This window comes from Micrasema longulum, unplaced genomic scaffold (genome assembly GCF_059751315.1).
Source record: "Micrasema longulum isolate JH-2025_06_02 unplaced genomic scaffold, ASM5975131v1 h1tg000147l, whole genome shotgun sequence".
Taxonomy (NCBI): Eukaryota; Metazoa; Arthropoda; class Insecta; order Trichoptera; family Brachycentridae; genus Micrasema; species Micrasema longulum.
Genome location: NW_028277353.1, coordinates 1389647 through 1406268, shown reverse-complemented (window position 1 = coordinate 1406268; position 16622 = coordinate 1389647). Strand labels below are relative to the sequence as shown.

General features: G+C 32.6%; 1 protein-coding gene across 2 annotated transcripts in view; it reads right to left on the bottom strand.

The window, feature by feature from the left end:
- The window catches only part of LOC148284150 (dipeptidase 1-like), a 275985-nt gene extending 260302 nt beyond the window's left edge, over positions 1–15683 (bottom strand). The window contains exons 1-2 of one of the 2 annotated variants that reach the window (XM_088242587.1): positions 15466–15683; positions 2199–3404 (exon numbers count right to left, since the gene is read on the bottom strand). In XM_088242587.1, the coding sequence (XP_088098713.1) occupies positions 2199–3317 (1119 nt within the window). In that variant the 5' untranslated portion in view covers positions 3318–3404; positions 15466–15683. The remainder of the gene's footprint in view (positions 1–2198; positions 3405–15465) is intronic. The other variant, XM_088242588.1, reaches the window with a different exon arrangement.
- Positions 15684–16622: the final 939 nt, after the last annotated feature.

Here is a 16622-nt window from a genome sequence, read left to right as displayed (position 1 = left end):
AAACGTTAACCATAAAAAAATAAATCATTTTAAAACATCGCTTTTCGAGATCTTGGAACCTTGAGACACTTTTTGTATTGTGCCCACGGCATATTCTGCTAATTGTTTTTACAGGCATGCATTAGAACCCTCTTGTCATTTATCAAAAATGTGCAATATCAGGTTGGGGAAAAAGTAATTTCGTATTTAGCACCCTTTTTTTACACATAAGTATATCTCGTTCATTATCAGTCAAATCGAATTATACTATACGGCGTTGTAAAGGTGTAAGTATATACTACTAACGTTTTTTGATAATACTGCGCTTGGTCGGTTCAGTCGTGAACTATCGTGCGTAAAGTGGGGAGGTCTCGAAGGAAGAAATTCGCCATATTTAACGTTTTTAAGCGACCAAAAAAGTTGCAATGTATACGGAGCCAATACTCTTTCGGTTCGTGCTGCACAACAGTGGTTCGAGCAATTTCGTTCTGGTGTAGTGGAGGTAAATGATGCACCGCGCTCTGGCAGGCCTGTCGTCAAAAATGTCGATAAAATAAAAATAAAATATCAACAAATTATAACAGGGATGGAGAATACCTTAAAGAAGGGAATATGGAATTCAATGCATTAACAGGGCTTATGATCCGTCATTGGTCGTTTTTTTTTTTTTTTTTACTTAAAAGAAATATTTGCGTTCTTACAATATACCCAAATATTTCATTTTGAAGGCCATTTTCAACGAGTTGTAAATAACTCAATATTAGAAAATGGGAATCAAGTTGGGGTAGAGTGGGATTCGAACCACAGACCTTTGGTCCGTGAGTCTGAGACACTAGCCACAGGACCACAACCCGATTCATGAGCCCTGTAAATGCCTAGACATTTTTATATTCCCGTATTTAAGGTATTCTCCATCCCTGTTGTAATTTGTTAATCTTTATGACTCCCGAGGGGGTGAAATCCAGTCTTTTGTCTACAAACATTTGGACAAACTCAAATATTGTAATAAAATTTGAAGTTGGATTCTTATTGGCAACAAGTTATCATCATGAAATGAAATGAAATCAAACAGAACGGCGCATATTTGACTTTAATCGGATGATTGTAACAGTTTGTATAAAGCATTGAAATAAAGCTTTTTTAAGCTAAATTACTCTTTCCCCAACCTAATATCAATTTTGTAAAGCTCTCGATTAGGAAACCTACATGTTTTTGTTTATAAAAACCCTAATGACTCTTTTTTACCTTAACTAATGGGTCTAATATCGTCTCAGCAGCTCCTCCCCAACTAACATAGCTGAGGGTCAAAGTGACGAAGACATGGAGCACTTTTAAAAAAGAATAATAATTTTGTAAGATTAATATTATTTCCAACATATTTATACATAAGTTTATTGTTTGATTAATGAATATATTAATTAATCAATGACTTGAACAAATAGCATCATAAGAAAAAAAAACTGTCTCTTTCAAGTGTATTTCTTGTTTCTTTTATTTGATGCCTACAAAAGACCCAAAAAATACATAACTTTTGTTGAATATTTAAGAAAATTCTTTCTCTACATACCCGAAAACCGTTTCAAAGACCATATGTTTTCCTATCAATTTCGCTCATTTATTTATTATATATACGGCCTAAGCCAATAACAACAGTAAAATGAAGAGACATATACACAAACAAAAATAATATAAAACTATCTAGCAATGACAAGCAAGGGCAATAAAAAAAAGGCATACAATATAAACACTATTTAAGTATTAATATTTAAGTCTTTGAGCTAAACCATGCCAATCCATCTTCATTCCACTCTGTTTTAGTGGCGAAGAGATCGACGAAAAGCCGGAAGATATATCCCAAAGAAATCCAATAAAAAAAGCAATGTTTTTTTTGTCAATAAATTAGTTACTCTTTTAAAATGTTCAATATCATGTTTGTCGATTTTACTGAAATATTAATAAAAAAAAATATTGAAAAGTTTCAATTATTTTATACAATTATATTCATAGGAAAATAATTGAAAGAGGAACAAAAAAAAAAAATAAAAGTAAAAAAAAATTTAATACTTTTCGAATACGTGATTTAAAAAAATGGATTTACATACATTAAACATGTATGTATGGTCGAAAGTAAATTACATTTCATTTCTAAAACCATGATGGTTAAATAATGATTTAAAAAATGCATGCAATCGTATTAAATTTAAAATGTTAGAATTTACCTGATGATGACAATATCCTCCAGGGAAGCCAGCATGGTCACATCGCTCACACTGACAGCCACTCACGTTGTACATCATCTCAAATGAATCATCCTGCTCACAACCGTCGGGCACTATTACTCGTCTCCCTCCTAACCGCTCCCAACTCTTCCTAGGTCTCATCTCTCCGTCTCCTCTGGACTCGGATCTTCTCCCGTCGTCTCCAAAGTGTGGAGGCAATGATCTTGCGCAGGCCTTACCCACTTCATATTCGTCAAGGAAGTAATCATCACACGCACCCTCGCACTTGTTGAACATGTGTTGGGAATCAAACGTGTCCCGTTCAAAGCTCGCTGAAAATCCGGCGAACTTGCGACACTGAGGAGCGTGAACTCTGGGCTGATGCATTCCTCCAGAGTAGATAGAGTGAGCACATCTACTGGGGGAACACGCCTCCCGGTGGTTGATGTTTCTGAACTGATAATCTTCGCCATCGAGAGACCTTTCTTTACTAACAGGTAAAAAGTTCAGTTCAAACTTTTGCTGGACTCGTCTGTCCCAATTACGAGCTGCCCTGCTTTTCCGGTCATTTGATAGCTGAGACTTAGATCTTTGTTTCCTATCAAGGCTTCGTTGGCTGTTTATCAACTCTTCGCTAGATCTATTTGTCACGGCTCTAGTGGATATGTTTTGATCGCTGAAGTAGAATGGGTCATGACGTTTCTCCCTGGGGAGAGTATTACTACTGTAGTAGTAATTTGGGTGAACGCAGTTGCAAACTAGCTCGGGCTGATGAGGATAGGGATTACCGTATGCTCTCGAGATGAGTTGCTCGTCAGAATACTTGGGAGGATCGTATCTGTACGGGGGATCCTCTTGATCGTCATTACCAAAAGAGCTATCCAGGGTAGAGCTATTAATCAAGTACTCCTCGCTTGTGTTCCTGCTGTGGCCGTCACTGAAGGTCCGGCGTAATCTGCGGTGGTGTCGCGGGTGGTGATGGAGGTGGGGGTGGGGAAAGGGCGCGCCCCTCCCCCCGGGAGAAGTGACTCTCCCCTCCCCGTACACTCCCGCTAGAGAGACAGAAACTAACTCGGTGTCCACTTGGGTACATTTCGAAACACTTTTCTTGCCTGACATCAGACCAACTGTTAAATCAGTGTTGTTTTTTCCATATTTTCATTGTTTTTCTGACACTCAACTACATTTTTAACACGATTTTTGTTTCTGAAACACAATCGAACATTTGAAACCTTTTGACGTTTTACAATTATATTACTTTTAATCAAAGTTTTTTAAGTAAACTCTATTAAGTATAGCAGAACTAAATTATAAAATGTTTTTTTTTTTTTTTCATTTTAAAGGCCTTCATCTGTATAAGAATTCGCTATTCGGAAAATTAAGAACAAATTATACGCGGAACAACGATTTAAATACAGTGAAATCGAGAGAGTTTTTTCGTCAAATTATAAGGGTAGGTATCTTTGTTCTGTCGTGCGAAACATTTGTCTTTAATCCGAGAGCTAACAATAGCCAGAATAAGGGTCTATTCAGATAATCAAAAACATCGTAAAGGACGAAACGAAACGAAAACTTAATTTATCAAATGGAATATTTTTGAATATCTTAGACATTCTTTGCAATATTGAATGAGTGTCTTCTATTGTTTTATTTTTATGAAATCAGACGTAAAATAAAATTTCCTTTAACATCTGTTAATCTACTCGTAAGTGCCAATTAAATATATTATTTTATTATTTGATTTCCATCCAAAAAGTTTGCATGGCAATAATCTGCGAATAATGAATACAGATCTGAGTACGAAAAATTCCCAGAACCCGCCCCGGTCGAGCGTTTTCGACTCGATGGCTAATCTCAGGTAAAAATCTTGCATAATTGAGTGGAGATCTGTCCACCTCGTTACGTATTGGTTGAGGCGTTCGTCGATCATTTTTGAGGTCCTGAGTTCGATTGCTCGCAACCCTGCGTAAAATATTGATTTCAACGGTTGCTGCACTATTGGATTGTTCCTATTTTGGTACTTAAAGAATAAAACTACTGACCTTCCCTTTATGTAACAAATAATATAAATAAATAATATTTTTTTTGCCAAGTAATTAGGAATTTCAAGGTTTTGCAATTCTAACTTGTCTCGTGTTAATAATGCTTTTTCCAATCCACATTTCCTGAATTCTTGCATCTAGTGATTTTTGTTGCGTAAAAGAGCTGAAACCTTCTTCAGTACCTTTATAAGAAGGTTCTTCGTCATTTTTCATAATTCTTAATCATTACAGCCTAATAAATTTCCTAGAGAGTTAAATCCAGTACTTGTATATTTGGACATAGGTAGTCAAAATGTGTTTGTGTGAAATATGTACTAATCATATGAGTTGTTTGTTCCTCCTGTTAAGTTATTGTGCTCCTCGTAAAGATCTAAGAAAGCAGAGCATAATGCTCTTGCAAAAAATACCAGGTGAGCACCACCCAAAGGAACTAATAAAAGGGTTCTTGCAAATGTTTGCTTTCGACCTAATTAAACTCAGCCGAAACCAAGTGAGGGTTATCACAAGAGCCCTGACAGGGCACTGAAGATTAAACAAACACATTGGTTGAATATACCTTCCTGAAGCTTCTAGATGTAGATTCTGCAGTGCAGATGAGGAAACACCTATACACATTATATGTGAATGTCATGTTTTACATCATAAAAGGAGTCTTATCCTCGGAAGACCACTGGTTAAACCTGAGGATGTTAAAGAGTTCGCCCCCTATCTAATAGTCCGATACTTTACGGATTTGAGCTTGGAGGGAGAGATTTAGCAAAATGAGAACTCTCGCCTTTCACACAGTACCTCTTTATAAACCTGAGCTTAGATGGCGTAAACTATTCACGGGGATCCATCACAATAGATCTTTACAGGTTGCCACGACGTCAAGAGCTTGCATAGCACTGTCTCCCACCTCTTAGAATAAGAATAAGAATGAGTTTGTATACTAACCGGTCTAATTGTATATAATATCACAACTACGGACAATTATATTACGTACTTTCTTTTTACACATTTAATAGCTTAACAAAACTGTTTGATGTTTTACTGTTGGCATAATGTACGGCAACTGGCCGTGGCTATATCGGCCATAAGGATTGGCTATAGGCTATAAGGGTTTGGGTAATATTTCCTTATTATATGGCCCATTTCCCTATAGCTGTGCGGGAGGGAAGTAAGCACGGCAGGTACGCTCCAGGGTGTAATAAACGTAGGCAATCAAATGGAAAAGCAATAAGATTCTTATTTTTCCACGGTGATCATTTGTAATTGAGCCCTAGAAACATTGCTAAATCACTTTGTCTTACAATAACATTGATGTGATATTTTATGAACATGGCGTAAATAAAAATTACTGATGATTCGCAATTTTTCACGTAAATTTATTGCCTTAATTTACGACTAGATTAACAAAAAGTCGATAAAAATAATGCTTCAAGTGGTTTTCGTTCTTCTATTAGCTTTTATATTAATCTTGACAACACTTTTATAAAAGTATACAGAAATAATTTTAAATGGATTTCTGTAAAATTAAGTTGCGTCCAACTCGTGATATTAATTTTTTATTAAATATATACTATTTATCTGCATTTTTATATTTATCTTTTTACTAGAATAGCCAAATTAACATTGATTTTTTAAACTTTTAACTGGACGAATCTATGTAAAACTAATGTAGCATGGCAACTTCTTCGCGCGAAGGATTCCCGCGTTCGATTTCCGGTGAGATCAAATAATTAGAGTGTGATTAATTATTTACATTTATCCATATTTATTTCAGTAATTCACCGCTATAAAAAAAGTGCCTGCCCTGTTGAAGTGCGAAAAGTTAATTGTAAAAGGGTATCTATAAAAAAAATCTCCACCCTCATCAAGCAAAACGTTGAAGTAATATATATTGATTTCGTGAAACATTAAGCACACTGTAATAGGCAATTAACTTTCAAAAATATGTTTTAAGTTTGTTTTGAATTAAAATTGAGGCTAGGAAGTCCAAGCATAAAAAAGTTTTATAGAAAGTAAATTTTAGCGCTTTCACAGTTTTTTAACTTAATACAGTTACACAATTTTAACGTGCCCAAAGGAAGCAATTTTCATATAAAATATTCAACCTATCAAATTATAGCATAAAAAGTTTAAAAAACGATAGTTCTCGAATTTCTAGAAATTTGAGAACTTTGGACTAGAACAGTGTTTTTTTTTACACGCTGACTGACACATTGGCGTATTCCTATGGCTTTGTTTTTTCTTTATAAATTGTTTACTGTAGTAACTAGAACCATCCAAAATCCCGTAAAAATGCCTAATTTTATCCGCTGTCTTCGGGCGCACGGTATGCAAATATGATAACTATTTTTGAAAAATGCAAGACGTACCAATACAGAAATTTGAAAGCTGTCTAAAAAGTTTTGAGGTGCGGAAAACGGGACAACGAAACATCGATTTTGTGTATTTTTGTTAGGTATAAAAGTTCCGACTATATACTAAAACCTAACAATAGCAAAGCATTGCCGGGCTCAGCTCGTAGTTAATAAGTTAAAGTTTCCATAGTGTACATTCGAGAACTATTACATAAGCATAACATAAAAACGAACAAAAAAGCGCTAAAAGTAATACAATTTACTCATTAAATATATGCCTGTTATTTCTTATTTTTGTGTTTTTATTAGCATTTATTTTAACAAAAGGTTTAACAAAAAAAACGTATAATTTTGGGCGTTTGAATTTTAACTTATTCAAATAAACAATATTTTGAGTTTTTCCAAATTTTTGTAGATAAGGACTGGATTCAACTCCCTGGGGAGCTGTTTATATCAACATATTACAACAGAGATGAAGAACATTCAAGAGCAGGTAATTTAATTTAATTTAATTTTGTTTATTCAGAAAAACAACAGCAATAAAAAAAATATACACAACATTATAAAAAAAACATGTACCGCCAAATCAGTTTTCCACATAAATACAATTACAAAAATCCAGTTCAGTTAGATATAATTCATAGAAGTGCATGTGTGCGAGCTTTTTTTTTTGTGTGAGGATGCGTGTGTAAAAGAGTGGAGTGTGGTTTTGGTAGGTATGTAAATATGTGTGTGATTGTATATGGGTGTGAGGGTAGGTTTATGGACAGGGTGAGTGTGTGTTTAATATGAGTGAATAGAAACAACTTAAATTTATAATGTAAAAATATTTTTTTTTATAAAGAAACATATTTTTTTTCATTTAATAGTTTTTTAATTTTGGTTTTAAAAGAGAGTTTACTGCAGTTAAATATGTCTATGATATTGAAAAATTAATTATAATTACGCGTCAAGCGAATTAGAGGAGAGTTCTGTGCATAGTTGGTGCGAACTGTAGGTACATGGAAAAGAGATAGATTCGTGTGACGGGTGCGGTAGCCAGGTACATTATAAGTCAGGTAATATAGAAGTCTAGGCATCTACAGGGCTTATGACCTATCAACGGCTGGTTTAAGTGGCCAGTATGTAGGTGAAATAATTCAATTAGATGAATCTCACCCGCATAAATAAAGGTTTCAGCTCTTTAACTTCACAAACATCAACAGATGAACGAATTGAAGGAATATAGATGGTCAAATATGGGCAGAATCGTGAATGTTACACAGTGTGTAAAGTGGTCACTTAAACCAGCCATTGACAGGTCATAAGCCCTGTAGATGCCTAGACTTATATATTACCTTCTCTTGAATGTTCTTCATCTCTGTTATTTAAATAAGTTTCGATTTCAGCTGAAAATCTTGTTTGAATTGATCACGTGAACGCAGAGGTTTTAGAGTGTAGTCAATGAACAAAAAAAATTCAGTCTCCAAACAACTTAAATTTCTTACTACAGTAATGATTAATTTAATTAATAATTAATTTTGTTGTATGTATATAGTTTTTCACTCCCTTTTTATTAAACAAACTGCATATTTCTCGTTTCCCGCCATCCCTCCAATAATGTAGGAATTGTTATTCAGACCACGTTGAATTTAATGCTATTCCCGAGTTAACGATTAGCCCACATTCTATGCGCATTCAAACAATATCCAGCGAACATTTATCTTGATCGGACAACAGGAGGATCTAATTGAGAATAGTAGATCCCCCAGGATCATACTAATAGCCGACTGGCAACAGAGGTGGGAATGAATTCGTTCCCGAGAGCCTTGCAAACAACCCTTAGTACTTTTCAATAATAAAATAAATTTATAGATGGGTGATATCAATATTCCCTCCCAAAGTAGGTGTTTGTAGGCAACGCGCGTATAGAATACGTCAGGTTTTTATTAGGAAAACATGGCGCAGCTTCTTTTCATTTTTTTAACGGCGCGTTCGGTGATACGTTTATTTTTACAGTTGTGCGTCATTTTTTCAATCTCGAAAGCGACGGCCTCAAACGGCAAAACATAAAAAAATCGGGCTAAGGATTATCCGATAATTTCAATTCACTATAAATTTCACTTATTTTTATTCTCTGTAATGATATATATTTTTTTAGATCGTTGTAAAAAAAACTAAAACAACTTTTTATAACTTACATTATAATCGATATGTATTAAACAAAAATAAGTTCAGTAACGACATTACAAGTTATTAAATTCAGACGTATTATGTTTCCTTTTTTTACGTTTTTCCAATTTTTCATCTGACTGAGCCATTTGAGCAACTTTTTGTGAGTCATCTCTCCGTTTCAGAAGTTCACACAAGGATTGTGTAATACCATTATTTGTTGGTAAATAATTTTAATTTAAATTAATTTTTAGTAAGCATAATACTGTCAAATACTTTCAGCACAAAACGATCTTCTCTATCATTTATTTCACATATCATTACTTCAGTTTTCTCTTTGATGCTCCTTACATATTTTTTCTTTGCCGTAATTTTGTTTTTGCCTCTTTTATTCCATGTTTTTTGACGCCAATCTTCGAAGAAATCCGGTAAAAAAATATTGTCTTCATTTGGAAAATGACACATCACTGCATAATATGTTCCTGTTATAAATGTATTCTGAACTTGTAAAGCGAAACTCTGAAATTGGGGTAAATGCTTTACAAGCTCCTGACGTCACTACGACCTGCGAAGATCCGTTGTGACGGGATGATGAAAATGAGTTAATAATTAAACTCATCATTTAAACTTTCAGCAATTAGAGTGCTGCATAGGGCATTGAATTGATAAACCACATCTAGCTTTGTTCGATCGTATATTATATGCAGGTAAGGTGATAAGTCTCACGTTTCTGGTGCCAGTCCCGAAACAATGATTTACTACAGTTCGCAAAACCTATAATATTAGTATATCACCTTCACCCTACCAGGAATCGAACCCAGGACCTCAAGAATGGTAGGCGAACGCATCAACCACCACACAACGAGATAGACATATCCCCACTCGATTTCCTTAGTCGGCATTTTTACATGAAAGCAGCCATCATGTCGAAAACAATCGTCCATATACTTAGCACGAGGCTAAATAAACTCAAAACACATTGTAATAATATAATATGTAGGAATTATCAAGTGCACGACTCCATAAAAAATGTTTAACTTAATTAATTGGTACACATTCTATTTGCGATCTTGTCTTTTACTATATTAATGAAATGGATGGTGGAGGTGGGTTGCACACGGATCAATGAGTGGATCAAACCAAATAGGTAAAATGTGTGTACCGTTTATGAAATTTGTTCTATTGGTCTAAATAAATTGGTTATGTTTTTTATGATTATTTTAGTTTTTTTACTCTTTATCATGTTAATGATAAGTAGGTTAATTGGATTAATTACGTTTTTTTTATTGTTATTTTTATGTTAATTTTGTTAAATAGCTAATCTTAGGCATGTTTCACATTTTGTAAAATGTTTCCCTCGGCACGGGACACCCCAGTAAGGGAACATTTTTCTGTATAAAAAAAAGAATACAAACAATGTAAAAGTATAAATATATAAATAAAATATTAGTTTTTATTTCATATATTCCCATATTATTTATGATTAAATGTCGTTATGTTTTATTAATACATATTTGTGATTTTCTATACTTTATATATACATCTCTAATAATGAATATTTCATAGTTATATTTTGTTGGTTATTTATTTTAAATTATGTAATTTTTTTTCAATTTTGGTATAGAAACTACTCATATAAAATATTTAAAAAATTCCGATAATTATAGATAATTTATACTGCGCCATTTTCATAATGTAATGCCTCAAAAGTGGTTTACAAATTGATTCTTTAAATAAATTCATTTAATTTCAAATTCTTTCCGAACAGGCTGAACCATCTTATATGGAGACTACTCTAACCAGAGAACACTACATATTCATGTTTAAATACTCTAGTTTTATATAGATTCCCTAGTAATAAATATGTATGTTGCAATAAATTTATAAATAAATAAATTGTGGGTAATATGTACAACCTGCCCCTGCAGAGAACGCATAATCCATAGACAATGTATTTACGGGGTGGTCAAGTAAAAGTTGGTCCCATAAATGAGAGGAATCTTAAATTGAGCGCACTCAGCGTTAATTATGTCTCCGGCCTAGCAACTACGAATACCTTCTACCTCTCCAATTTTAGTCTAGAAACTTCGGGTTTTTGTCCCCCATTTTCCACCGACCGTAGTTTTGATAAAATCTTCTTCAGAATCATTTTACTTTTATAATAAATTAAAGGTTTTGAATCTGTTTTCTTGCTACCAAATAAAGTACCCTTTATTTTAAGCTCAACCTAATTTTTCAATTAAGAGTGAGGTAAAACGCTGTTTATATTAACGAATGCACGGACATTGTGGCAGATTAAGGTAACAATACAAGTTGAACATGTAATTAAATATTTTTACCTTTGCCTGTACTTCATTTGAATTTTTCAACATAAATGTTTCTTTTGAAAACCATTTTCTAGAATTCCTTTAGATAACTGTTTATTTATGCGATTTTTAATCGGATATTTATCCAACATAACACTTATTATTCATCATCAAATCATATTCCGCATCTGATGGTGCATATGACAGTACATTTTAAAAGTACATGCAGTCTATCTCAATCATGCATTATAGGAAAGTAAAATGAACAGTCTTACATTTCAGGTACCAGTCTAGGCACAGTAAAATAGTTTAGTGTAAACCCACCCAATAAACAAATATTTAATGTCGACCCTCCCAGGAATCGAACACAGAAACTCGTGGATAGTAGACTACGCCAGCTACAACACGACGGGGCAGACATTTCTTTTTTCATTTAAGAATGTTTCAGTTTTTATGTTTTACCCCGGCATATTAATTTTGATGGCATTTTTTTAGCTTCCTGATCCGGATTCTGCCATATACTGTGGTTGCCTCATAAGAACCTTAGCCTACTTTGCAAAGCATCAGGTTCTCGAGATCCTGGTGACTGTTTGTCAACAGTGCATGATAGCACTATGGGACGCGAACCTGACTTGGGAAGATGCACATGGGCTTGCCATGGGCTCCAACTAGGAAGCGGATGTAGACGATTTTAAAGTAAAGAAAGTGCAAAATTTTGAAGGGTTTTTAGAGATATTTGGTTTTAAGAATAATTTCGAATAAATTAATTCATTTGTACCTATTTCTTTCGTAGGTTTTTTTTAATTAAGATTAAAAAAATTGGAAATTAAAGTAATTTAAGCATAAAACATGATTACAATAAAATATATCCTTGATGATTTTTCAAATATTTAAGTTTTTTTCGTGTAAATCAAAGGCTAGTTATTTTTATATTGATGTGCCATGTGCCATTTTAAATGATGTTTCTTGTTTTGTATAATGTCTGTATGCGTTGTTTAAGTTTATCATTCTTCCCAACTTAACACATAACTTGGGGACTTATGTTTCAAAAAATTTAAATTAAATGTCATACTGTGAATAAATAAATAAGCTATCATTGATTTCCTATTTTCCATTATTTTGTGGGAAATAAAAACATACTTAAGTGTGGTAATTTTCATACTGAAATAAAATTGATTTTATATCGTAAGTCTTATATTTTGAATACAAATTAATTAGGCGAGACATACTTCAGCAAGTGAAGAAATACTCTGGTATTGACTGCTAATGATTGCTGAGAGAGTCAGTTTAATCTTGCTTTTCGGCAAAATCAATCAACTAGAGAAGATTAATGAAAAACAGATACATTCGTGACAAACAACTTTTTTGGCTAATTAACTGGGATTTTTGTAATAGATTTTAAAAAATAAAAATTGGTATGCGTATAAAAAGAAAGAAGGGTATTTTATCTTTAAATATAGCCCGTAATATAATGGCGGCCTCCGTGGTGTAGTGGTTAAGGCGCTGGACTCACGCATGGACGGTTCCAGGTTCGATTTCCGGGGAAAACGCAATAATTAAAAAGATTTTTCTCATGCTTCGGTACTCTGTGCTGTAATTCACCATTGAAAGTGGGCGGGCCTCCTGGCCTGTTGTGGAGCAAAAAAAAGTATGAAATGTAGAGACTTCTTAAGTCAATTTCTAAAAAATGTTTGTCCTAGCGGATTTGTCCGGGTGAGTTTTGTTGACTCAATGGCTACTCTCGGGTAATTTTTTAAAATTATTTTTTTATTTTTTATTTTATATATTTTACAAATATTTCGAGGAATCGATTTCTAAGACTCGTGCGAGCTGGGAGAACGCGCCAATCGCAAGACCACGAAACGGAAAATCTTCATACTCGATTCTCTTCATCAGGATTTTTACCAGAGAATGAAAGCCATTTAGCTACTATATCGAAATCCCGCGTCCGAAGTTCCGGTTTATACACAGAACTTGCTGTATTTTTTATTCTGCCTAATCATGAATTATGTTTAATTATTTCGAATGTGTAAAAACACACTCATAATGATTTGTATGTTATTGCATTTTTCGAATTCCATATTAATAAGTTGGTTTCGTGGTGTAATGATCACCGCGTTTTCCTACCATGGGAGAAGTCTCGGGTTCGATTCCAGACATGGGTGATACGAAACACTTAATTGAAAAAGGTGTTTTCACATCAGAATATTTCATTGTCCCTGGACTGGTACCTGAAGCGTAAGACTAATCATCTTACCTTCATACAACATTTTTCATTTTTCTCATGTATCTCTATAATAATGTATAAACTTATGTGAATGTATATGTATGTGCATGTATGTGTATGTGTATGTATGTATGTATACAAGCATGTATGTATATGTGTGTGTGTATGTATGCATATGCATGTGTATATAAGTGTGTATGTTTTCATATGTAATTTTATTAAATATTTTTCTATGTACCCATATACCTATGTTGGTACATTTTCTTATTTTTACTTATTATTGTATCTTTTAGTTTTTCTTATGTTATCTTTAATTTTAACTAAATGTACATACTAATGTTTCACTGCTGCACTTGAATGGAATTTCTAATATATGTGAAAGCCCGTAGGGCGTGTAAATTAATAAATAAATAACAAAAATGATCAATATACGCTGCGGTTAGTGTACTAATGCAGTGGCCTTTGCACCAGTAGGTGCGGAAAGAGAATGATGATAATAATAATTATAAATGGATACGTGTATTGTGTGAAAAATATATATATAATTCAACTTTCAAGACAAGTATTTACAGAAAAAAAAACGTTTTCTCTAAATAAAATTAAATAATTAAAAAATAAACCGAAAACGACTTTGTTCGTAATAACTTTTTTTCTGTCCACCGGTTAAAGCCACTCAAGTTTCTTTATCGAGGTATAATTAACTAATTTATCTTATCTTTTTTTTATTTCAACAGTGTTTACTAAATATTAAATCCTAACATATTCTGCTAATAACCGGTAGGTTGAAAAAAAAATGTTCAAAACAAAGTGGTTTCATTTAAAAAAATAAATTATATCAAATAGTCACAAAGTTAGTGCTTCAAATGTAAAATATAATTATAAAATAAATCATTGAAATATTTTTTATTTATTCATTCATTAATTAAAACATATTGTATTTTAAGTAACGTATCCATAACTCCACGAAACTAAAAGCCCTATACCGAATGGGACACTATTCATTTAAAATTTGACAATTATATTTTTTTTAAGTAAGCTGTATTTATTAATTTTAGTTTTATGTAATATTTTGTAAATTTCGATGAAGTTTATTATTTTATATATTTTTTTATTATTTACTATAGATGCTCGAAATACCATAATATATATATAAACTGTAAATTTGTTTACCGTCAACTCATAATTAATAAAAATTACAATATATAATGGATACGAGAACATTTTTTTAAAGTAGAGAATATAGTAAAGATTAATGGTATTTTTAAAGCATTATTTCAGAGAGAATCAAACTCGGAACCAAGTTGGAATAGAACCATTTTAAGTTCACAGGCATGGGTCGGTTCTAAATGCGTCGTTATAAACTGAGCATTTATATTTATTAAATAACGTCATTTTTAATTAATTTTTTTTAATCGTATTGTTATGTTTTGGCAGACTGCCTCAATAAAGAGGAGAAAATAAAATAACAATGTATGTAATTTTTTTATAACATAATTAGGTAAATATGTGAATTATTTTTAAATAATTCAAATACTGGTTTCCGTGGTATTATTTATCTGATAAAAATATCAATGGTCAAATAGTCAGCGCGCTCGCTTATCATGCAATAGGTCTCGGGTTCGATTCCGCACATAGACGCCATGAAATATTTATTAAAAAAGCGCTTTTTCACTCTAGAATATTTCATGGTCCTAGGACTGGCACCTGAAGCGTAAGACTGATCATTTTACATTAATTTAACAAAAAATATCCAAATACGCTGCAGTTAGTATATTAATTCAGTCCCCTTTTCACCATTTAATACCAAATGGGAATAATTAATTAATTCATGAAAAATTTTCACGATATTTTAATTTCTTTGTTAATTTTTTTTTCATTAAAACTTGTTTCATATGAAACAATCACTTTAATCAAAAGTAATTAAATTATTTATTACGAAATTCAACTCATTATTAATAAACCTTCAAAAGTTGAATTTTCCTCTTAAATAAACATTCCATTTATTTTTAAATAGTAACATTTTCTGTACAGTAAAAAAAACTAATTATTTTAATTTTTTATGAGCCGACAAGTTATCAATCAGTTATAAAAATATAAAACGTCATAATATTTTCTATTTTGGGATTTCTTTTAGACAATTTGAGCGGTCTTATTTGATTTAGTTTTGTTACAATTTGAATTGATTTTCACACATACCTTTGTTACCACTTACACGCATTAATTTACTAATGTTCACAAGAGCAAATGCCACAATATGTATCACATTTTGTTTTCCTCTGAACTGTCGTAACTTTTTTTCCAATTTCTGTAATCTGAAAACGAAGTTATTTCAGTTTCAGTTTTACGTAAAACTTTTTTCCGCGAGAAGAGCGCGCGCCGCGACGTCCTTACCCCACGAGGTCCCGTTTTACACTGCACTGAATAGGAAAACCACGTAATCCCAGGACTACCTACACAAACACAGCCTTTAACTTTCCTCCGAAACCAGGTTTGAATATAAAACTTGATTTATAAACTGAAGAGCACGCATTCTGCATTATAATTACTTCATTTTAGATCTCTTGTCGTCGACAAACTTTGTTAACTTAATCTTGTTGAAGAAGGATTACTTTTATTTGTAAAATGAGGCCTTACGTGTAAAATGAGACATTACATTGTGTTTCTTTATTATTCCGACGTTCTACTACGGCGTAATTAATGCTAAAAGCTGATAAAAAGTACGGAAATCATAAGATTTTGCCTTTTTAAAACGTCCACCTTTCAAAATACACTAGCATTTTCTAAGGAATTTCTGATAAAAAATGTACTTTTTTGTTTTAAATAACGAAAATATTACTTCTCAACCCGCAGATTACGCCTCTTGAAATTAAGAATCTTAAGTACGTTGGTACTCATATTTAAGTTAAATCTGTTCTACATATTTAAGTTAAATCTATTCTAATGATTTGAAGACGACGTATTGATTAAAATAGTAATTGATTGATTTGGTATTTATTTTGTAGAACTCCATATTTAAACTTATAATATAAGAAATCAAACACTGATTTGAGTCTGCTGAACATACCTTACATGTTGTTCAACATAATGGTAAACAACACATTCCTCAACACATTTCTTTCTTCAAGCATTTTTGTTCTTATCCCGCCCAATTTACAGTACCTTAATGTTCTTAAAATTAATATTTTCAAAATCTACTACAAAGCCGGTTCTTTTGACATCTCGATAACGCTCAGGAAGATGGTAGGTACAACAGATGGAAAAAATATTAAAACTAAATTTGTTTTTAATGGTGGAAATGTTTTTACAACTAGATGCTCTTATATTCAACTTAATGTAAAAGCTCTGTTACTATA